General features: G+C 36.1%; 1 protein-coding gene across 2 annotated transcripts in view; it reads right to left on the bottom strand.

Moving 5' to 3' along the window:
• The window catches only part of ccdc88b (coiled-coil and HOOK domain protein 88B), a 67,204-nt gene that overhangs the window by 31,389 nt on the left and 10,351 nt on the right, over positions 1 to 25,464 (bottom strand). For both annotated transcript variants that reach the window (XR_015506590.1, NM_001386506.1), the window contains 11 exon segments: positions 24,220 to 24,278; positions 23,989 to 24,072; positions 16,986 to 17,126; positions 16,750 to 16,892; positions 14,206 to 14,287; positions 13,963 to 14,121; positions 13,325 to 13,471; positions 9,005 to 9,185; positions 5,594 to 5,709; positions 5,408 to 5,491; positions 4,685 to 5,287 (listed from right to left, as the gene is read on the bottom strand). Coding sequence is in view for 1 of the 2 variants with exons in the window: in NM_001386506.1 (NP_001373435.1) it covers positions 4,685 to 5,287; positions 5,408 to 5,491; positions 5,594 to 5,709; positions 9,005 to 9,185; positions 13,325 to 13,471; positions 13,963 to 14,121; positions 14,206 to 14,287; positions 16,750 to 16,892; positions 16,986 to 17,126; positions 23,989 to 24,072; positions 24,220 to 24,278 (1,799 nt within the window). In the remaining variant the exon portion in view is untranslated.

Genomic DNA, 25,464 nt, shown 5'->3' with positions numbered 1-25,464 from the left:
AACAGAGCAGCAGAAAAATTTTTGTAACCTTCCCCAGCCTTGTGCCTCAAGACAATCCTGCCTCGGAGGTCTACAGACAATTCCTTTGTCTTCATGCTTGATTTGTGCTTTGACATGCACTATCAACCCTGGGAGCTTGTATAGACAGGTGTTTGCCTTTTCAAATCATGTCCAATCAACTGAATTTACCACAGCTCAATTTAGAGCTTCACGGCAAAGGCTGTGAATACTGATGTACATGTGATTTTTCAGGTTGTTTATTTTTAATAAATTTGCAACAATTTCAAAAAACATTTCTTTTCAGATTATTAAGGAAATAAATTAATTTAATCCATTGTGGAATAAGGCTGTAACATAAAAAAATGTGGAAAAAGTGAAGCACTATAAATACTTTCCGGATGCACTGTAAAAATTGCATATATGGCATTTTATGGTGACATTCTAAAGACTACTAACAAGACCAAAAAAATTTATTCTGTCCTCATTTTCTCACCCTTGACTTTTTTTGTTCTCCAGAACTCAAAAGTAGATATATTGAAGAATATTGGAAACCTGTAACCATTAACTTCCGTAGCAGAGGTGTGGACTCGAGTCATGTGACTTGGACTCGAGTCAGACTCGAGTCATGAATTTGGTGACTTCAGACTCGACTTGACAAAATATAAAAAGACTTGCAACTCGACTTGGACTTGAACATGAATGACTCGGACTTTCACTTGGACTTGCGCCTATTGACTTGTAAAGACTTGCTACTTTCCATAAAAAGCCCAAAGATAAAAAGTATGTTGATGCCGAACGCTCTATCTCTGCGTGTGTGTGTAGATGTGTGTGTGTGACAGACAGCATGCGCGCATACTTTCGACCACTAGCGCTTTGTGGCGCACTTCCGTGTTTTTGCACCAGCGGGAAAATTTGAAGATGCCATTTTCATTCTGACTCGGAGTGAAATAAACACATCCGCGATCTGCTTCTTTTGTTTTATTCAGCGGATTTACAACATCTGTCAAAGGTAAGAGACTTTACTACTCGCAATGTGTTACTGTTGTGCAAAAGCATTGTTTTAATGTTGTGCATAAGCCAATGTACTTTAGTTTTTTAAACCAAATTTACCCTCTCGTGATTTATTTCACATAATTATGAATGAACATGGCTGTAATTTATGTTTTTGCAATTTATTTTTAAAGCTCTTAAAACTCTGAAAAAAGTGCTTTTTTGGTGACATTTTGCAATAAGGTTTCTTTAGTTAATCTATGTACTAACATGAACTAATAATGAATTATGCTTGCAAACCTTTATTAATTATTGTTTAACATTTATTATTGCATTATTAAAATTTAAAGTTATGATTGTTAACATCAATGTTAATGCACTGTGAGTTAACAAGAATTAACCAATAATTTTATTTCCATTAATTTTAGCATGAATGAATACTGTAATAAACTGCACTGCATTGTTTGTTTACATTAGTAAATACATAAACTTAATTAACTAATATAACCTTATTGTAAAGTGTTACCTTTTTCATTTACATTTAGTCATTTAGCAGACACTTTTATCCAAAGCGACTCACAAATGAGGACAAGGAAGCAATTTACACAACTATAAGAGCAACAATGAATAAGTGCTGTAGACAAGTTTCAGGTGTGTAAAGAGTGTAAGAAGCAATTAGTAATTTTTATTTTATTTATTTTTTTTTTTTTTTGTAGTTAGTGGAGTAGTCAGAGAGGGAGTTGCATATTAGTAAGGAAAGTGGAGACTAAATAGCACGAAATATTTTGGATTGATACTATTTATTTTATTTAGTATTTAAAACCTTAAAGGTATTTGTATTATTCTTGATGTTTTGCCTCTTAGCAGTATTTTAGTCCTCTATATGGTTTTTAATTAAATTTTTTAGTGAGATTATAATGTAATGCATCTATATTGTTGAATTTCTGTTTGTTTGTTTTTCTGTATTTCCCCCTCTATATTTAAAGATTATCTACTATTTTAAAGTACTTAAAACCAACAATCTAATAAAAAATACAATTAACAATCACATTTTGTTTCATGAGTGTCTTTGTTACTGTTTTGTGGGATTCAATTAAAGTTTTAGCTTTATTATTCGATCACTCAACCAGATCATTTAATTGTGACTTGAATTGCTTTATTTGTAATTGTTTTTAAATAAACTAAAAAAGACTTGTTTTATTTAGTTTGTTGAATGTGAACTTCTCTACATTTTAAAAGATATTTAAAACCACTATAAATGTATTTAAACAAATATTTACATTTATATACAGTACTGTAACTGTTTCTCTGTGGGTATTTCTATTTTAACTTGTTTCACATTTCTTTGCAATTCAAACGTGAAAACAAGTTTAAGATACTTTGTGGCTCTAATAAATTGTTAAACATTACAATATTTTTGACAAAACTGTCTAATGATTGTTCTCAAGTGCTTAAGTGGGATTCGAGCCCAGTTCTTGATAAAAAGAAGGAAAAATCTGATTGGCTCTGACATTACTTCCACCAGTGTGCAGGTTCTTCAATTTGATTGACTGGCCTGGCACTGCCTTCCAACTATTCACGACCGGTCCCCGCGTCTCTCGTGCGCGTATTCAGTTTCTCTGCGTTCGCTTGACTTTTGTCCACACTGGCGCCTCAAACCTTTCGTGCTTTTGCTCTCCAGAGATCCTCCTGTTAAATTGATTATTCTAGAATGTTGATATGGTTTATTTATTGCTACACTATTTATTAACAATACATGAAACACTAAAAGGTTAAGATAAATTCTATAATAAATACTAGTGTTTTTGAGAGTTAGGATACTGCCTATGTTTTAGGCTGGTATTATTTACAACTTGTTAATGAATGCTTCAGCATACTGTAGTATTAAAAATAGTGAAATGATAAAATTAAATACCGAGTGTAGTTTTACTACAGTAAAATGTGGTGAATTATGTACCCTATACTGTAAAATAATACAGCATTGGGTATTTGTTTATATGACACTTGTGTTACCATAGCAACTATAGTATTACCATAACATATTAATTTAAGTACTTTACTATAGTACTGTTTAAAACACTGTCCATGCCAATACATTTGTTCAGGGGCCCTGACAGCTTTTCCTCAAAATGAAGAGGATGACATGGAAAATGTCCTTAAATCTCATCAGCAATGTGAAAGACAGCAGACACTAGTTCACTTTATTTTAGTTGCCATGATAAAATGGGATTGATCATGGCATTTATTTGAAGAGTGAATAGTACAGTAGGCTATAATACCTTAACAAGTTTTTCCTTATTTTTATCACAGTTACATTTCTGCTTGTGTTATATTTTTGTTTAAATGTTTTTTATTTGATTAGTATGGTGCACCTTTTGGATGTTTAATAAATGTTTGTAAAACAAAATGCATTCTTTACATCCAACCTCTATTCTCTGTGTCTTTAAGTGTTTGAAACTGGAAATATCTCATCATATAACATACAGCCAAAATGTTATGGTTTATTAGATAAAAAATTTAATATGAAAGTCTATTTTAGTATTCTGGTTACTGTTAATTAATAGTGCCTCAATATAAATCATATCAAAAAGCACAAAAGGAAGAGGAAAGACACAAATTCAGTGCATATTTGAGAGCGTGAAAAAATTTGCGCACGGGCAACGTATGTTTGAGAGCTCGCAAGCAGTTTTGTCCACAAACCGGAATCGGTGCACGAGCATCACACAAGGTAGAGAGCAAAGTTCTTCAATGTTATGTTAGGAAAACAACGTTATTGTTTGTAAGAAGTAGCCTTCATTGAGAATATGTGCCACAATTTTACATTGCTGCTAGACAGATTTGCATCTCCATCTCTTCAGCACACACGAGATTCAATTGACAAAATACCAAGTCCACTCAATTTTATTTTGCAGCATACAGGAGTTGTTGGTCTACTGCTGCCTCATTGAGGTACTTTATGTAATTTTGGTTAATCACAAGTTGGTCACTGAAAACATAATTAAAAAGCAGTAGACCTGCAGTTTCTGTGTGATGTGAGGCAAAATGGACTCTTTTGTCATGGAACTCGTTCTTGTGCATTATGCTGTGGAGATGAGACGCAGCACTGGTCAGCACTTTTTCAGAAAATATAAGTATTTTTATATATTTGAGCAATGTTCTTTAATAAAAAAGGTTTGTTTAATAAATACAGATCTTAACCATACATAATCTGTTTACCTTTTATTTTCGTGTTAAAAAGACTCGAAAAGACTCGAAAATCAAACTGCAGGACTTTGGACTTGACTTGAGACTTGTTGCCTTTGACTTGGGACTTGACTCGGGACTTGACTGTCTTGACTCGGGACTTGACTCGGGACTTGAGGGCAATGAATTGAGACTTACTTGTGACTTGCCAAACAATGACTTGGTCCCACCTCTGTTCCGTAGTATGAAAAATAAAAACTATGCAAGTCAGTGTCTACAGGTTTACAACATTCCTCTTTTGAGTTTTGCAAAACAAAAAAAGTCAAGAGAGACTAAATGAGGACAGAATTGTCATTTTTGGGTGAAATATCCCTTAAAAGGAGTCTCTATTTGAACAAGATGCAATATAAAGCTTGTGTTGGGACAAGTTAAAGGTGAGTAATTGATGGCACAATGTCTATTTTTGGGTGAACTGTGTCTTTAACTCATGCATTTATTGTGTGATCATCACCTCTATCTGTTTCCTAGCCTCCGCAAGGCTCTCTGCTGCCTTCTTCAGCCTCTGATTCTCCGTTTCTAGAAAAGCCAGCTTATGTTCCGCCTCCAAGACCTTCTTACTCTGCTCCGCCACTTTAGAGCGTAAATCCTGGGCTAAAGCGCTCTGTCTGTCGGCCTCTTCCAGGGCCTGCTGGAGCTGGTTGTGCAGGGTGAGGGCGTCCTGGGAGAATTGATCATCTTCAGTCTTCTGGGCTTCATCGCTGTATGTCTTTTCTGTGATGTCTGTCTTATTTTGGGTTTCTTTCTCACCCTCGGCCTCGCCTCTCTCTTTGCTGTTCATTTCATCTATAACCTTCTTTCTTCTCTCGCTGAGGATTACGTCGCCCCCCTCGCCCCCTTCCCCATCTTCTCGGCGGGCTTTTATTACACCTTCTTTTCCATCATGTTTCTCTCTCCTCGTGTCATTTCCCTCACACTCCCCTCTTGGGATTACTGGCTTTTTCCCTTCTTTTCCCTGTGAGGCTGTTCTGTCTGTCTTTAGGTCTTCTTCCCGTTTGCGTTTTGTCTCCTCCAGATTTATCTTCAGGCTGCTATTTTCATTCTTCAGACACTCCAGCTAACGGTTAAAAGAGAAATGACAGGGCCCGATTCAAAAAGTTGAAACGGGGACAAAATGACAGTAGACACAGAAAAAAGAAGGAAAAAACGCTCCTTAAATCTGTCAGAAGTGGCTCACCTCCTTGAGGGTGTTTTGAAGCTTTTGTGAGAGCTGCTCTGTGAGTCTTTGGAGCTCTTGGATTTTCTCTGGGCCCTGCTGAGCCTGTGTGTGAGAGAGAGAGAGACATACAGTACATGAGAGACCTGAGAATTAACATCAGCCAGGTGGTAGCCTGAGGATAAATCTGGCCAAACATCCGCTGACCTCTTGTTCAGCCTGCAGGAGCTCCAGTCGCCGTCTCAGCTCGGCGTTCTCGTTTTCAGCTCCCAGAAGCCTCAACGAGGAAGCCTCATTTACCTCCTCACTCAGGGGCTTCAGATCTGAACCAAAGTAAGAGAGACGCACAAACACACTCCAAGGTCAGGATTGATTACCAAGGGCATTTTTTCATAAACCTACTTACACTCTAAAAAAACAATCCAAGCCCATTCTGAAAGCTCATTCTGTTCCCCTATTTACATTTTTGGAGAGTGCCAAATACGTTCCAGGAGCTACGTTTTTTTGCAGTTTTTGTTTTCGCAAATCCACCAGTGGCCGCTGTGTACGCTTTTTAAGATCTCAAATTTCCCATTCGCGTGTCATTCGCGCCTGCTGTTCTGTAAATCCAACAGAGGCCGCTGTCGACTGACCGATCGACTGACCCACCTTCCTCCTTCCCTAAACCCAACCGACAGTGTTTTCAAAAGCACTGATTGACCCGTCCACCCACTTCCTTAAACCCCACCGATAGTGTTTTCAAAATGCAATGCAGAAAAAGAAAAGCCCCTGATTTTTACCACGTTTTCAGATTTTACAACATTCTCACCTTGCTATTTACTTATTACATTTTTTGGGCTTTTTTTTGGTTTTTGTCTTACCTGCTTTCTTCGCCGGACTCGAACCCCATTGTCGCGGTCAACTCTGCTCCATGTCATGTCATGACTTGTAAAGTTTATTTGATTCAACTTAAAAATTTAAGGCAGAGTTTATTGTTACAGTATGCCTGTGCAGGGCTTGACATTAACACCTGCCAACCCACCAAATGCGGGTAGATTTCAGCTGTGGCAGGTTAGACAGCCTCTCCCACTAGCCGGAATCCAAAGATAATTGTATTCGCGCAATCAAAAGAAACCAGGTGAACACCAAATGAGAGGATAATTACTCTGTTGCTGTTTTAAAAGCATGCTCCCGTTTACTTGCGTAAAGCAACCGAGCCTGGAGGACAACGCAACTGGTGCAATCGTTTTTTTTTTAAACAAGACTGGACATGCACGATGATCGTGCACTTACAGTCCTGCTGCTTTCATTAGCTTAAAAGCTTTGCTTTCACTTTAACTATTCTTTGAACAGATTCTTAATTGGCCTGCAATCTTACAAAATTCTTAATTGAACATAAAATAATCATAAAAAAATAATTTCATAAAACTTCAAATTCCAAACCATATAATAAAATGTTATTTATTTCAGTTTGCAATTAAATGTTTGCAAACGCAGCACATGTGTTTTGATAAAAAATATGAGTGTTTCTCGAAAAATTACGTCTTACCTGCGCCCTCACAATCATTACATTTCATGGGGGGGTGTTTTGCAGCCTGTGCAGTAAGCAGATGTGGATGAAGCGCGATTGATTTACATGTGAAGTCAGTGCAAAGATGCATTAGACATCCTGTGGCGTGAATTGGCCGTTTTGTGCATTTGACGCGCTTCAGACTGCAAAAAAGTTTGAGCAAATCTCAACCTCTAAAAAACAGAGCAACCCCGCTGGACTTGACCGAATTGAAAGACATTATTTGTGCTTTACATGTATGGCTGGTTTTATGGTGTTCATGAAATCGATAAGTGATTTCGTTTAACTCTTTCCCTGTATATAACGAGAGAAAACCGAATCCGTGTTTTAGGTGTATTACGGAAGGGGAAGCCCTAACACATGTTCTGAGTGAGGTACATATCAGATGCTCCGAAAGCGAAACCTGAGAGAGAGAAATAGTAAACTTGTGCATAAAAATAATACAGCCGTCCTTTGACTTAATCCCTACCTTTTTAGATCTGTTTTAGATCTTGTCTTGACAAGAGACCAAAATAAAGAAGCTTTATTTTTTATGATTTGTGTCCTTCTCATTGTGTCAGATTGCACACACCTAACATAGTAGGCCAATATGGCAAATTATAAAATAATAATAAAATATATATATAAAATTGCAAAATCAGAAAAATCACACAAAAAAAAACTAGGGGATCTGGATCTAGAAACTTTAGCCAGGACAGAATACTGTGCATATTTTAGATGCATGACATTAATTCTTTTTTAAATGTCAATTTGTTTTTTAAGAAAAGTTTTGATGAATAAAAAGAGTGTGTATACAGCTATAGTTTGTTATGACACATTATTTAAAATTTGTGGCTAACAAATAATTATTTATTTATTTTTTGGTGTGGTCAGAGATAAATTTGGTAAATCCTTAATTTTGAGCCCTGAAAGGTCATATGAAATAACTATTTGCAATGTGACACTATGAAACCTTCCACTAGCCGTTTCGGCTGGTTGAAAATACTTTTTAAATTGTAGTTTTCTTAAAGCAGGGTTCCACAATAAAGATAGACCGATATTTATGCCAATGTGATCTTAGAATCGAAAAGCAGCATGACCAACAAATATAATTGTATTCACGCAAGCAAGTGATTACCGAATGAGAGTATAATTACTCCTGCACACAAGTGATGTGATTAGCGCGACTTTTTAAAAAAGTCATGTAAAATAAAAACTATTTGCAATGCGACACAATGAAACTACAATCCATTTGCTCATGCACATCGAGCAAGCTCATACACAACACAAAAAAGTGAACTGAAGGAGGAGGCATGTGGACATAACACAAGATCTAAATCAACTAATTTTAGCATGCCAAAGTCAAATTTATGCGTAGAAAATATATATTCTCAACAACAAAATTGTTACTAGTGAAAATGGCGAGTGACTAGTAATGTTGAAAATCTACTAGCCACAGTGGCTGGTGATCAAAAAAGTTGATGTTAAGCCCTGTGCCTGTGTAACTTTTAGGTTATCTTTTATATTTTGGTAACCTGGACTCATTAAAGGAAATCTCTCATGTGTAATCAAACATATCTTAATAGGTTTTTCTGAAGATTATTCAAATAAATGACAGATTTTTCATTTGATTTCGATGAACTATCCCTTTTAAGATCAGTTTCAATCAAAAATGTAATTTCTATTATCACCAGATCAAATGAGAAACAAAGTAGTCTTTTCAGACTTCCCTGAATCCAAATGAAAACTGACAAGCTTCAAAAACAGCAACATTAAAGTTTTATTTTCTATCTTTTCCTATTTATTTTCACTATACAGAAAAGGCCATCCAGGACAAGGCCAATCTATTCCTTCCATGCATTACAGAAGAACGAACAACACAGAGATCTGAAACAACATGAAGGTGGATGATTTATCGATAGGGCGGAATGTAAATGTATTCATAAATGTCTATTTCTAATCCTGACGGGCTGATTTGCATAAAAGTGATTGATATCTACTCATTTAATTACGAATTCAACAGTGTAGCAATGCCATGTGAGTCATAATATCAAACACCATAATATCAAATCATGCATAATTAAACCTACCAATCTCGGGCATGTTTACTTCCTGAACGTCCTCGTCAGACTCTAGCTCTGATTGGAGGAAATGTTGATGAGTCACACTTTGATTGACACCTGCAGAATGAACCTGGCGCTTCAGATCCACCTGCAGACTCATGTTCATCTCCAGCAGCTCGTCCACCCGCTGTCTCTCCACATCCCGCTCCTACACAAACAATTATACAGTTGGTCAAAATCATTCGCACTGCTGAAATTTTTTTCCTTTTTCAAGTATGTCCCAAACGATGTTTAACAGGGCGTCACGGTGGCGCAGTGGATAGCATGATCGCCTCACAGCAAGAAGGTCACTGGTTCTAGCCTTGGCTGGGTCAGTTGGCATTTCTGTGTGGAGTTTGCATGTTCTCCCTGTGTTGGCGTAGGTTTCCTCTGGGTGCTCCGGTTTCCCTCACAAGTCCAAAGACATGCGCTATAGGAGAATTGGGTAAGCTAAATTGTCCGTAGTATATGTATGTGAATGTGTGTGTATGGATGTTCCCAGTGATGGGTTGCAGCTAGAAGGGCATTCATTCATATTCTTTTCGGCTTAGTCCCTTTATTAATCTGGGGTCGCCACAGCGGAAAGAAAATGAATGACGGTTAAGAAATGTGTTAAAAAACACAATGGAGAAAAAAAAATGGAGAAAAAAAGGTAAGACTTTATAATAACTACACACTTGCTGCGTCCGAAACTGCATACTTCCATACTATATAGTACGCTAAAATCAGTATGTGAGCCGAGTAGTATTTCCGAATTCATAGAATTCGAAAAACAGTATGCGAGAAGTGCCCGGATGACTTACTACTTCCGGCGAGATTCTGGAGTGCACATCCCATGCATGCTGCGCTATCCCATGATGCCCCGCGAGCGAATTCATGAATGGGAGTGAAGCGACGCAAATTACGCAGGTACGTCACGTGACTATGTCAAAATGGCGGATGTAGTATGTCCGAATTTCATTCATACTTTTCACATTCATACTGTATAGAACGTACTTTTCTAACGGTCGAGTAGTACGTTTGAATTCAAATATAGTACCTTCTGAGTAGTAGGCGGCTTCGGACGCAGCCCATGTGAATGATTTATTAAGCATTTGCAAATAGTAACTACATTATCTGTTAAGCATTAACTCTACATTAATAGACATTAATAAGCGGTTTATAACTTAAGCTGCAAATGCTGTTTTCTTGACTTATAAGCACATTTATAATGTCCATAATTGTGGTATTTTACTAGTTAATTGTTCATTACTAAATTCAGTATTGCATTATTTACAAACCAGCTGATTTATGAGTAGTTGGTGACTTTTAGAATCATTCAGAATGAGTTGTGAAATAATTAATAAACTATTCAAATTAACATTTATATGTTTTATTATTCAGGCATATTGTCACGATGGCCAGCGATCGTTCTCCAGAGATCGCTGGTTCCCACACAATAACCATGGACTACACTTCCGCCTTTTTCTGGACTACATATTCAGACATGCACTTCGCCCAGACACCCATGCTCACTCATCTAGACTGATTACACTCGCAACACCTGAGGACTATCAGAGACTGACTGCATTCACTACATAAGCCACACATTCACCCTTTCAGTTTGCCGAGTCTTGTTGATCAGTAGGTGACATTACAACGCGTTTTCCCTGTCTTGTTTCCGTGTTTCGACCCAGCCTTGTTTATCCTTGTTCTCCTGTTTAGCCGCCTGCCTTACGACCTATAGCCTGTTTACTGACTACGATTCTGGACTGCCTGTACATACCCGTTAGCACCTGCATTGACCACTGCTTGCCTGACTACGATTAAACCTGCATATTGGATCTTACCCCAGTTGTGTGTGTCATCGCTCACCGTCGTTAAACATATAGTAATAGTTACTATGTATGTTAATAAATGCTTATTAAGGCAACTTCATGCAGTTTTGAGACCTAATCTAAAGTGTGGACTATTTATGCTTTATAAATCTCTTATAAATGACAATTACATTAAGGCTTAGTATCAAATGAACAATAAATGTTTGCAATCTTATCTAACAAATAAAATGACTGTGAACTTTAAACATTGCCGAATAACAGGAGTATTACAATACAATTAGAAATAAATACAATTAAATAAAAATGGATAAAACAACAACAATATAATAGGTTAACAATATATTACGATGCATAATTTCAATGTTATTCAGTGATGTTTAAACTGCACAGTAATTTTGTTTTACTTTAGATTGCAAAGATTTATTTTTCCTTCAATACAGTTTTTATTTGCGTATCAATTAAATAGAAATTAATAAAGCTATTTATTTTCTCTTTTTTTCCTGTTTAGAAGATAACTGAGCCTTTAATTGTCATTAATAAGGAATTTACAAAGCGTAAATAGTCCTCACTTTAGATTAGGTCACAAACCTGGATGAAGTTAAGTTAATAAAGCATTTATTAATATACAACTGAACTATTAGTTTATGCCTAAACAATAAGATATATGAATGTTAATTTGAATAGTTCATTAATCATTTACTTATGCACTTTGAATGATCCTAAAATAGCACCAACTATATTAAATAACTGGTTCGTAAATAATGCAATACTTAGTTAAGTAATGAAAAAATTAGTCCTTACAAAAGCATGAAAACACAATCATTAAGCACATTATAAATGTGTTTATAAGTCAAGAATACAGCATTTGCAGCTGTATTTATAACCTGCTTACTAACATTAAGGTAGAGTTAATGCTTAACATATTGAATTTACTATTTGCTTATGCTTAATATATGATTCACAGTGTGTAGTTATTATAAAGTGTTACTGAAAAAATATACAGGGGGGGGGGGGGCTATTAATACTGACTTTCGAACTTTCGGTTACAATTTTAAAGTACAATTCTTGCAATTAACAAACCACTAACTATGACTTTTAACTCAACAAACTACTAATTTGCTGCTTATTAATAGTTGTTAAGGTAGACGCTAGGTTTAAGTAATGGGTAGGATACTCTGGAAAACATTTTTTTAGTTGAATCAAATGAACTAAAAATCTCGGCTTACATCAAATCATTCATTCATTCATTTTCTTTTCGGATTAGTCCCTTTATTAACCTGGGTCACAGTGGAATGACCCGCCAACTTATCTAACATATGTTTTACACAGCGGATGCCCATTCACCTGCAACCCAATACTGGGAAACACACTCATTCACACACATATACTACGGCCAATTTAGCTTACCCAATTCACCACGTTTTTAGACTTGTGGGGAAACGAGAGCACCCAGAGGAAACCCACAAGATCACGAGGAGAACATGCAAACTCCACACAGGAATGCTAACTGACCCAGCCGGGGCTCGAAGCAGGGACGTTCTTGATGTGAGGCGATTATGCTACCCACTGCACAACCGTGCTGCCCACATCAAATCAAACTGATAAAAATTTAATTAATAAATAAATATATATATATTTATATATATATTATAAATAACATATATAATAAATATTTATATATATATTAAATTACACTTTGAAAAACTTAAAAAATCAGTTGAAACCTATTTAAGTTCATTAAAATAAGGTAAAGCAACATAAAAATATTTGACTTTAGGTCTTGAGTAGGATACACTGCAAAAATACACATGCTGCCTTTTTTGTTGAATTAAATTAACTTTTCTAGTCATCTCAACTCACATCAATCAAACTGACTAAAGATATTAAGATAAACATTGCACACCTTAGGATTAGTTAAAACCTGATTAAATTATTAAAATAAGTTAAAGCAATATAAATAATATTTGTTGTCTTGACTTTTTGTAATTATTTTTTACAATGCAGAATAAGATCATGCAGAATATGTACTCATTAATTACGGTAACACTTTAGTCTTAGTAACAATTCACACCATTTACTACTGGCTTATTGCCTGTCTATTATTAAAATATTAACTGTTTACTAGCACTTATATATGATGTTATTTTACATCTTTAAGCCTACAAAATATCTAACTACTGTCTTACTAACTATTAATAAGCATCTTCATTGAACTAAAATCTTAAGTAATGGTTTGTTAATAGCCTAAATTGTATTTTACATTAAAAAAATGTGACCAAAATGACTAATAAACAGCCAATATTGTAATAATAGACAGGTAATAAGCCACTAGTTCATAGTTAGAATTGGTCCTTGTAGTAAAGTGTTACAGAAATGTGTTTTCTTACAATCCAGCATAATTGAACCAAAACTGATTAATTCCACATTAACTCCACAGTCTCAAATGGTAGCATGCAGATAAAACTTTATAAGGTTATAAAAACATTCATACAGCCTCCATATCCACGAGCTTCTGTCTGAGTAGAAGATTCTCCTTCTCCAGATCCCGCAAAGCAGTGCAGCGCAGGCGAGCGTCCGCCAGCTGCTCCTCCAGCAGAGCCTTGTTCTCCTGCAGCGAGGCGCAGTACTGCTGCTGCTCCTGTCGGCACAGAGAGCATCAACATTACAGGAATTCACCGCACAACATATTCACCCCAAACATATTAAACCAGACTTACCGTCATTACCATTATTATTACCATAAAATATGGATTTGACCAAAAAAATATGCAAGTTTACAGTACTAAGTAGAAATTCTGTGAATTAAATTGCATGCCCCAAAAGAAACAATGCTAATCAAAGGATAAGAGTTGGCTCAATATATGACAAAAATGATTGAATTTATTTTATTTGCATTTATTAGTAAAAAGCTTCGTTATGGATGTGGCAGATGTGAAATTGCCACTTTTGTGACTTTGGTAAATCAAATATAAATGTTCGAAAACATTGACAGAGACATTTTTGAGTATTTTTACAGTACTGTCAAAAACAAGGCTACACAAAAAACTTAGAAAATGATTCATTAATTTGGCGAAAACATAATTTTTTTCATGGCAAGGTTGACATTAGCATGGCATTGCTCTTCTGTACCTTCAGCTGTGTGCGATAAAGCTCCATGCTGCGCAGGCGATGTGTGCAGTTTTTCAGCTCCGTCTGTAGCTGCTCCACTCGGGCCGCACGTTCACGCAAACAGTCCAGTTCATCCTTCAGTCCACGACTCGCACGCACCTCCACCTGCAGCGCTCGACTCTGAGACAAACGCGAAACAATCAGGAAGATGAGCCTTTGTTCATAAACATCATCCAGTGTCTAATATCAGTACAGCATGCTCACTTCTTTCTGCAGTTTCTTTATTTCTTCCTCCATAGTTTGCATTTCTTGCTTGTAATCCAGTAGCTGATCACCTTTGTCCTCCCTGTAATACAGTTTGATGTTGGCGTGTGATTTCAGTGCCGCTAGTTAAACTGAATTGAAAAAATAATGACAATAGCTTATTTCATTGACTGATTCAGCATTGTTCATTTGGAGCGAAGAAAAATGCACTTGCTATATGGATTTTTATAACATTGCTAAAATTGCACACATTACTTGTAACGGTTTATTCATTATTTATATTATTTATTATTCATTATTTATTCATTATTTATACATTACTTACATAAAAATATACATTAGCTCCAGTGGAGCAATTGGTCAGCGCACGGTACTTATAAGACAGTACAGTGTTTAGCAATGCCGAGGTTATGAGTTCGATCTTAACCTCTAGCATAGATTTATTTCCCAGTGATGGGTTGCAGCTGGAAGGGCATCTGCTTTGTAAAACATACGCTGGATAAGTTGGAGGTTCATTCCGCTGTGGCAACACTAGATTAATAAAGGGACTATGCTGAAAAGAAAATAAATGAATGACAATACTGTTCAGAGGGTTTTTAGTTCATTTTGAAGTAATTTATGCTCACCCCGCTTGCATATGATTTATTAAAAACAGCAATATTGTGAAACATTATAACTGAAAACAAAAAAGGTAAAAAAAAATATGTACAGTTGAAGTCAGATTTATTGCCCCCCCCTGATATATTTTTCCCCAATTTCTGTTTAATGGAGAGAAGTTTTTTAGCTTTCTAAACGTAATAGTTTAAAAGAGCACCAATTTTACCCCTTTTACAAGATGTAAATCACCACAATCTTCCTGAAATTAAATGACAATAAAACCAAACTTCTACTTATAGGTACTCCCTGCAGGTTAAGAGTCTGGGGGTCATCTTCGACAGCACCCTTTCATTCACTGCACATGTTAATAATGTCACCCGGTCTGTTTATTTCCACCTTCGAAATATAAATCGTTTACGTCCTTCCCTCACACCTCATTCAGCTGCCATTCTTGTTCATAGTTTAGTCGCATACCGCTTGAACTACTGTAATTCCTTTCTGTTTGGCCTCCCTAAAAAAACTCTTCACAAATCACAACTGGTACAAAAAGCTGCAGCCCGTATTATCACAAAAACTCCCTCTATCTGTCACACCACACCCATTCTACAACAGCTTCACTGGCTTCCCACCTTTTTCAGAATCAATTATAAAATACTTCTTCTTACTTTTAAAGCCATCCACAATCTCGCTTCTCCATACCTTACTAATATTGTTCATATCGCCACACCTTCTCGAACACTCAGGTCTTCTTCCATTCACCTCACTGTTCCCTCTGTCCGCCTTGTCACCATGGGGAGCAGATCCTTCAGCCACTCTGCTCCTCAGCTTCGGAATTCTATTCCTCCTGATCTCCATAATTTAGACTCTCTTTCACAATTTAAATCAAAACTTAAAACGCATCTGTTTAGAACAGCTTATTCTCTTTAACCCGACTGCACTTTTAAAGTTTGTATTGTATTCTATTGACTTTTATTGTGTTTTTATTTGAGCTGATTGTTCTAGCTGCCCTGTGCGGTGACCTTGAGTGTAATGAAAGGCACCTTTAAATAAAATGCATTATTATTATTATTAGACATCGTACGATGCCAAATTTTTCGACATCGCCCAACCCTACACTATACCTGCACACAGTTCTGTCCAAACAGTTAACAAAAGATTATTTTCATCATAGGTGCCCTTTAAAAACCACTTTTTTAATGACTGATTTCTCTTTGCCATGATGACAGTACATCGTATTTTGTTAGTTATGATAGGAAATACTGTGAAAAATTCCTTGCTCTGTTAATCACCATTTGGGAAATATTAAAAAAAAAAAAGGAAAAACCACAAGAGGGTTAATAATTCTGACTTCAACTGTGTATATATATGATTTAATTAATTTAATTTTAATAAAATTATTTCCTCTAATGTAATGCTGAATTTCAGCAACACTCCAGTCTTCAGCTCCACGTGGTCCAACAGACATTATTTAAATATGCTGATTGGTTGCTCAATAAATAAAAAACAAATTAATAAATTTAAAATTGTGATGCAACTTTATACAAGATACTTGGACGAATTAAAAAGGCTCAGAAAAACGGCATTTATTTAAAAAATATATTTTAATTAAATATTTTGATTAAATAGTTGATTTAGATTTTGTAGATTATAGAAATCTTTGTTTTTATGTCTCTTTTGATCCATTTACTGCATCCTGGCTGAAAAAAATAAAAATAAAATACTGACACATATCTTCATAAAAAAACAGTGTTTCTCAACCATGTTCCTGTAGGACAACCAACACTGCTTGTTTTAAATGTCTCTTTCATCTGTCACACAGGTCTTTCAGTCTGTGCTAATAAGCTAATGATCTGAATCAGGTGTGTTTGATTAAGGAGACATGGAAAATGGTTCTCCAGGAACGTGGTTGAGATACACTGACATAAACCATTATAAAAATGAACTCACAGCTCCTGCTTGAGTCGCCGTAGTTTAGCTTTGCTCTCCGCCAGCTGAAAGGCCAGTCCTTCAGGAGATCCATCTCCAAACCCGCTCGATGTGTTTATATGAGTTACAGATGACTCCTGTTCCTGACAAAGCTCTGCTATCCTCTAAATATCAGACACAACATTCAAAAGCAAAAATCAGATCTCACCTACTTGCATATGAAAATGCCAGATTGTGAAGATCAGTTGTTCTCTGACCTCCAGCTGTGTGTCTCTTTGGGCCAGCAGGTTCTGGATCTGTTTGGCCATTGAGCAGAAAAGAATCTGCAGCTCGGCTCTGTTTAGTCCACACAGATCTCCAAACTCCAGAGGAAGGACTGCACTTCGGTCCTGGGTCACCTAATGATCAAAAGGTATGATTTAGGCATATACACACTGAAAAAAATAATTCTACTGCTTGTTTAAACTACTTATGTAAAATGAGTTAAAGCAACTTAAATTCTTAAGGTTTTTTGGGGGGGACAACCTAATTGTTTTATGTTCAATCCACTTAAATTTGTAAAAACGATTACGGGTGGCATGGTGGCTGCTGCTCAGCACACTTTAGTTCCAACCCTGCTTCAACACACTTACCTGTAGGTTTCGAACAAGCCTGAAAGACTCCATTAGTTTGACCAGGTGTGTTTAATTAGGGTTAAAGCTAAACTGTGCAGAGCTGCAGCTCTCCAGGAGCTGCATTTGACACCTGTGCTTTCCAGCAAGAAGGTCACTGATTCGAGTCCCAAGTGAACCAGTTGACATCTCTGTGTGGAGTTAGCATGTTCTCCACATGTTGTGTGGGTTTCCTCCAGGTGCTCCGGTTTCCGCCACAGTCAAAAGACATGTGGTATAAGTGAATTGGATAAACAAAATTGATTAATGTATGAGTATGTGTGAATAAGAGTCTATGGGTCTTTTTCAGGGCTGTGTTGTGGCTGGAAGGGCATCCGCTGCGTGAAACATGCTGGAATAGTTGGCGGTTCATTCTGCTGTGGAAACCCCTGATAAATAAGGGACTAAGCTGAAGGTAAATGAATGAGTGAAAATGATTATGTTAACTTAATCGATTTATGTTGGGACCCAGTCAAAATATTAGCCCTCCTGTAAAAAATTTACTCTTTTTAAATTAGTTTTTATGTGCTGTTTAACAGAGACAAGAAAATCATTTTTAAACATAACATTTTTAATGACTAATTTCTAATACCTAATTTCTTTTGTCTTTGTCCAGATGACAGTACATACTATTTTACTAGTTATTTTGCATCATACTAGTACACTATTCAGCTTAAAGTGCAACTTAAAGGATTAATTAGGTCAACTATGTTTATTTAGGCATGTCATTAGAAAACATTGGTTTGTCATTTAGCCGATTAAAAGAATAATTTCCTAAGAGGCTGATAATATTAACTAAGGCTGCACGATATTGGAAAAACTGACATTGCAATGTTTTATTTATTTGCGCTATATTGCAATATTAATATATTTTGATGAGATGATATAGAACTCTATTTGGGAAGAATTCATAAATAACAAATGATGAATACAATATATAAAAATAAAAGTGAAATAAACAATGCTTCATGGTTTTCTGTGGAATCAAACAATATTCATGGAGAGAAATTCAATAATCATGTAAAATTGTGTAAATAATTAAATACAAGTAATCTTTGTTAAACTTATGAAAAACAATATATTGTGAAGCCCTAAAATTGACCTTAAAATATATCTTTTTAATATTATTTCAGCCAAACTAAATGAAATAAAACTTTGAGATTGAAAAAATTATAGGAAATACTGTGAAAATTTACATATTTCGTTAAAAATCACTTGGGGAATAGTTAAAAGAGAATATAAAATTACACGGGAGGGAAAATAACTATAATTTATATGTACAGCTATGGAAACTATGATGACATTTCTTCTTTTAAAATGTAAGATAAAAGTACATTTTAGCATGAAATAAAAATGTGTTTATACGAATCTTTAGACAACACAAAACCAATGTTTGAACTTTATAAAAATTAAAAAATCAGTGTTTGTGGCACTAAGCCTGATTTTTCATCGCAACCAATTAAAACGTATGCTATTTTCAATCTCTCTCTCTCTGTCTCAGTGGGTGTGAAAATGAAAGAAAATGACACGAGGATAAATCAACAAAATATACCTCTAAATGTTTATATAGCCTAAGGGCTTTGTTCCTAATAGTTTTTCATAGATTTGAAGAGCACCACCAATATCTTGGGAAACTGGAAGATGGGGTTATTTTAAACAGTCTACGTTTATAAATAAAACAGAAGGCCACATCTACAGGATTATTACCTGAAAAACCCAGCATTCCTGTTTTCAAACTCAAACAGACTTTAGTGGTAAAAACTGCACAATGCATGATGCATGATCTCAGGCAGACAGTTCCGCAGCATCCGGTCACGCACTAGCCGGCTGAAGGAAAGCTTCTTCCCTCAGACTATCAGGCTGATGAACAGTTAACGCACCCCACACAGACTCCTCCATACCCCTCACTGCACACCATCAATATGTAGCATGCACTGCACTTTAACCAATCCATACTTGAAACAATACTGCCTACAACTATTTGGACACCTATTCATTGTACATATCGCTGTCAATTTGACATTGTCCTGTTTTTTTTTTTGGGAGTATGCCGTTGTATTTGCACTCTCTGTATTTTGCATTTTGTACTGTCTGGAGCAGGGGTCACCAACTTTTATGAAACTGAGAGCTACTTCTTGGGTACGGATTAATGTGGAGGGCTACCAGTTTGATTAACACTTCTCAAATAAAAAATTTGCTCAATTTACTTTTAATTATACTTTGTTATTGGTAATAATTAATAATATTCATCTATGTGAAGACACTGATCATGTTAATGATTCTCGCAAAAGTTATCAACAATGATTTAACAGGGTAGGAAATACCCTGTATTTAATGCATCAATGTGCAACACTTTATTTTTATATATCTCTGCAAGTATTTACATGTTTAAATGATCACTTCTACAAGGTTTTCATTAGCCACTAGCGATTTTTAACAAATCATGCACTACCTTGTTCCATGTTTGTACAGATTATCAATTGTGTAACATAAATCAACATTCAGATTTTACTGAAATTATCACCAAATCCACTGCATTTTTAACATAGCCGACACTCTTCTAACCATTGTAGTTGCCCCGAGTTGGACATCGGAGAGAGAGTGGAGATTACATCCATTCTCGTCTTTAAGCACAGGTTTGCTTTCCTGTCTAAAAACGCCTTGTTTTTTTTATAAAAAATGTGTAGCTCTAAATGAGGTTTCGGTTGCTGTTTGTGAGGTTTTCACCCGTCTTGTGAAAAAACACTGCTGTTTTCACAAACCTTTCGGACTTTTTCCACTTGTAGTGCGCTGCCTGGTGTGGGTTAGCATGGTAAGATTAGCTTGTGAGACACATTCTGAAATGTCTCTCAATATTGTATCGCTTTGCCGTCACCAATTGAAGTAAAATAGAACTCTTCTTCCTATTCACTGTAAAAACTGTTTTTTTTTTGCCATGTTTTCATACCATCTTCTCCTCTTTACTGCACCCGCAACCATTGCTGTGGAGACCAGCTAGCTCTGATCTAATATGAAATATTTTTAAAAGTTTTTATTATATTACTCAAATTTACACCAATGCAATGCTATTTTTAGAACAGGCCTGCGGGCAACACATGTGATCCTCGCGGGCTACCTGGTGCCCGCGGGCACCATGTTGGTGACCCCTGGTCTGGAGCAAGCACCTAAGCTTTTCACTCATTATAGCACACGTGCTGCTGATGATGTGACAATGAAATTGATTTGATAGATCACAAGCGTACACTAGCCGAGTTTTCATCTTAATGTGAAGTGAATCTTTTTAAAGTTTGCAACAAAAGAAAAGAAATCCATAATGTGATTTAGATGTGTTTAAATTTGATGGTAAAAGTCATTTAAAGTGGTCATATTTTTGCTTTTTACACTTTCAACTTACATTAAAGGCGACACAGTGTCTCAGTGGTTAACACTATCACTATACAGCAAGAAGGTCGCTGGTCTGAGCCCCAGCTGGGTTTGTTTTTTATGTTTTGGTTTTTGAATGAAAGGTTGACATTTGTATGGAATTGAGGGCGTCACAATGGCGCAGTGAGTATTATGATCGCCTTACAACAAGAATGTTGCTAGATCAAGCCTCAGCTGGATCAGTTGGCATTTCTGTGTGGATTCTGCATGTTCTCCCTGTGTTCACACTGAAAAAAATTATTCAAAGATGACTCCTTGAATTTACTTAATTTTTTTTAAGTTAACTGGTTGTAAACTATTTGTTTATGCTGAATTTAAACAAATAAATTAAGTTGAACAATACTAAATTAAATTTGTTTGTTTAAATTCAACACAAATAAATTGTTTGCAACAATTTTGCAGACAACTTTTTTCAGTGCACGTGGGTTCCCTCCAGGGACTAAATTATCCGTAGTGTATGAGTGTGTGTGAATGAGAGTGTATAAGTGTTTCCCAGTACTCTATTGCAACTGGAAGTGCATCTGCTGTGTAAAACATATGATGAATAAAACCCCTGATGAATAAAGGGACTAAGCTGAAGGAAAATAAATGACCTTACGTTACAATGGTTGATGGTTACGTTAAATGTTGAGTTCCACACAATCAATTTGTGTTGGAACGGCATCAAGGAATTAAGTTAGCTTATAAGTTTTTACAGATTTAAGTTGATTGAATGTAAAACAATTAAGTTGTCGCCAAAAAAACTAAAAAATGTGTTGTTTCAGCTCATTTTAAATAAGTAGTTTGAACAAACAGCAAACCTAATTTTTTGAGTGTGTGCATGGCTGAGTTTAAGCATGAAAATGATCTGTAAAATTACAAAAGACAAGAAGCTGTTCTCTATAATCGAGTTACCACTCTAAAAGCTGATTTATACTTCTGCATCAAGCGCACATGTATAGTCCAGTGCTGCCTATGCGCGGTCACATAGCCCTCGCAGTGGTTGATGCCATCGCTAATCAGAAAAAACAAACAGCCATGAAGAAACTCAACACAAAGGAACAAACTACTGTGAGCTAGCGCATCAAAAGTGTTATTGCAGTGCAACACAAACAGCACGCATAAGTATAAATTCACGGTTACGCACACAAGGTATGCGCTGTGGGTCACGCCTATCACTAGACGCAGAAGTTTACATTAGCCTTAACGTGAAGCAAATCTTTTCAAATTTCGCAATAAAATACATGAATAAATACTAAATGAAAGTCAGATGTGTTTCCATCAAATTGTCAGAGTGGCTCACTGTAGTATTGGTAACCAAGTAACCAACAGTAAACAAGGTATGCATAAAAGAAACCGCTGATTGTTTATGTGCATGGTGTCCGCTAAATTCATTCTTCCATGGCAGGGCGCCACGCCAAAATTGATCCCGCTACGGCCACATTACAGCTTTCTATTCAAAACATTTATTGGTGTTTTTTTTTTTAATAGCGGATGATAATCGCACCAAGACTTATTAAAAGGTAAGTAAATTATAACAGTGCGAACTTCTCTGTAACCATAGTAGTGCTGTGCGTCATTTGTTTAACCCTTTAAGGTTACATGCTGACTGACTGACTGGCTGACTGACAGGTGCGTGATGCGTAAGAAATCGGTGCGCAAGCAAAGAGATTTGCAAGCTCGTAGGCTATTACATAAATTCAATCTCGACTTAATACTGCGCTCAAGACATTTATCATTGAAATAACGCTACATGTAGTTGGTAGATCTGTGTAAAAAAGGCCTGGAAAAAATCCTAAAGGAAACACTGATGTGGGTATAATGTTTGCTACGTCAGAGTTTAGCCCAATTTGTTTCCATTTCCTATTATCTGCATTAACCATTTTTACACAAATCCAAAACATCCTCAAGTTTAAAAAACTTTTACTGCAAATTTGCTAACTTAATTCAAAATTTGCCATTTCATCACTCGTTTCTCATGATTTAAAATGTGCATTAACACAGTCTGATAGAAACCCAGCTAGACATATATAGGAGCTTGTGCACCAAAGTGCAAAAGTACTTCTGTAAAATGAAAATAAACTCATTACGGAAACTGAAGCTAAATCAAAATTAATTAAATCTGATATTACCTTATAATTTCTTTTTTACATGTTTGACTTTATAACCAGCCACACCTGTTTTACAGCCGCCAATCAGAGGCATTAAAAGAGGCATCGCAAAATAAAAAACACTGTTTTGTCAAGTGCCCACAATCACTGACTCAGACTTCAACAGTGCTGATAAATATTCATTCATCATTCGTTTTCATTCAGCTTAGTCCCTTATTTATCAGGGGTCGCCACAGTGGAATGAACGAGCAACTAATCCAGTGTATGTTTTACGCATTGGATGCCCTTCCAACTGCAACCTAGTACTGGGAAGCATCCATAAACTCTCACATTCACACACACACTCATACACTAGCAATTTAGTTAATCCAATTCATGTAGCGCATGTCTTTGGACAGTGGGGGAAACCGGAGCCCCAGGAGGAAACCCACGCCAACACGGGGAGAACATGCAAACTCCACACAGAAATGCCAACTGACCAGAATATGATATCGGTGTATGATATCGATTTATTCATAAATCTGTTTAATACTCAAAAGTCACCAAAATGTGCTGTATTTTTAAAGTATGCATAATGTAAACAACTTAGTTAGGTTTGTCCATATTTAACCCAACGGTGACTTAAAACAACCCAACATTTTTTGCAAATCCATACATTCATGCATTCATTTTCTTTTCGGCTAAGTCCCTTTATTATCAAGGGTCGCCATAGCGGAATGAACCGCCAACTTATCCAGCTTATGTTTTATGCTGCGGATGCAGCTGCAACCCATCACTGGGATACATCCATACACACTTACCCACACATACCCTACTGACAATTTAGCTTCACCTATCCGACATGTCCTTGGACTTGTGGGGAAAACCGGAGCACCCGGAGGAAACCCAAGAAAACGCAGGGAGAACATGCAAACTCCACACAGAAACGCCAACTGACCCAGCCCAGGCTTGAACCAGCGACCTTTTTGCTGTGAGGCAATCGCGCTACCCACTGCGCCATTGTGACGCCCTCAAATCCATACAATTGTCAACCTTTCATTTACAAACCAAAACATACAAGATACATTCAAGTTAACTTTAGAAAGAAATGCACTGACCTCCTGTATGCACAGCGCGATCTCTGCTTGTGTATCAATGTCCAAGCACTGAATCTGCTGAATGAACGTTTCTTTCCTTTCACACTGGTGACAAAGGGTCATACGAAGAGAAAGAAAATCAATCACACACTGTAAGCATCCATATGTTTTCCAGCATTACACTCCAATTCATTAAACAGTGTTGAAACTATCTATTAAAAATATTGAAAGTGTTGACAAGTGGTTATTTACCTGTACTGCACAGCCCAGTAATAAGAGCAGAAGTCTTCTGAGCTCTGCAACAGCGCCCTCTGTTGACAATAAAACAGCATATTTGCTTACAGTTGAAGACTAAATTATCAGCCTAACAATGAAATAGAATTTTTGTGCAATTATATGCTGATTATAGCAAGTTTTATATACACAAATGTAGATTTGTTAAAGCCCTGTTACAGTTTTATTTAAGTTCATAAAACAAATAAAAACAAAAAGTGCCTCAAAGATCTCTAAACCAGTAGTTCTTAAACTTTTTAGCCTGCGACTCCCAAAATAACGATACCAGTTACTCACAACCCCCAATATCCTCTCAAGTGGTTATATATGAGCCATAGCAATAGGCCCAAGTCTATTTATTGTTTATTTTTGGAGAATGCCCCTCGGAGACCATCCTCTATGTTCAGTTGTGGTCTGTATTTATTTTAATGCCGTTAAGGTGTAAAGTTTAACCTGGTGCCATAAAATAAATGTCTGATGCTATTGCTGTGTCTTTAATATAACGCAATCACTCCTGGGCTCGCAAAAACAAAACATTTTGAAAGGCTGATGGCTTTTTAGTTGCATGTTGTTTTTTAATTTTTATTATTAACATGTTAACCACCCTGTCTCGAGACCCCCCGAGGGGTCCCAACCCCCACTTTGAGAACCACTGCTCTAAACCCTTGTCCGCTTATATGGATTGACCGCCCTGAATGTACTTTCATTTGTATTAGTTTGATTTAAGGTTTTATTTATGCTATTATTATTTTGTACTATTTTGTTTATTATGCTTCTTGGATATGTTATATACAGTTGAAGTCAGAATTATTAACCCCCTGTTTATTTTTTCCCCAATATCTGTTTAACGAAGAGAAGACTTTTTCAGCACATTTCTAAATATAATAGTTTTAATAACTCATCTCTAATAGCTGATTTATTTTATCTTTGCCATGATGACAGTAAATAATATTTAAATAGAAATTTTTCAGGATATGTCTATACAGCTAGAAGTGACATTTAAAGGTTTAACTGGGTTAATCAAGTTAATTAGGCAGGTTAGGGTAATTAAGCAAGTTATTGTATAACGATGGCTTGTTCTGTAGACTATCGAAAATAATAAAGCTTAAAGGGGCTAATAATTTTGACCTTAAAATGGATTTTTAAAAACTAAAAACTGATTTTATTTTAGCCGAAATAAAACAAATAAGAACTTCTCCAGAAGACAAAATATTATCAGACATA

The sequence above is a fragment of the Danio rerio genome, chromosome 14, assembly GCF_052040795.2.
Source record: "Danio rerio strain M-AB ecotype USA chromosome 14, GRCz13ab, whole genome shotgun sequence".
NCBI classification, from domain to species: domain Eukaryota; kingdom Metazoa; phylum Chordata; class Actinopteri; order Cypriniformes; family Danionidae; genus Danio; species Danio rerio.
Note: the sequence above shows the minus strand (reverse complement) of the source record. Positions and strands in the feature narration are given on the sequence as shown.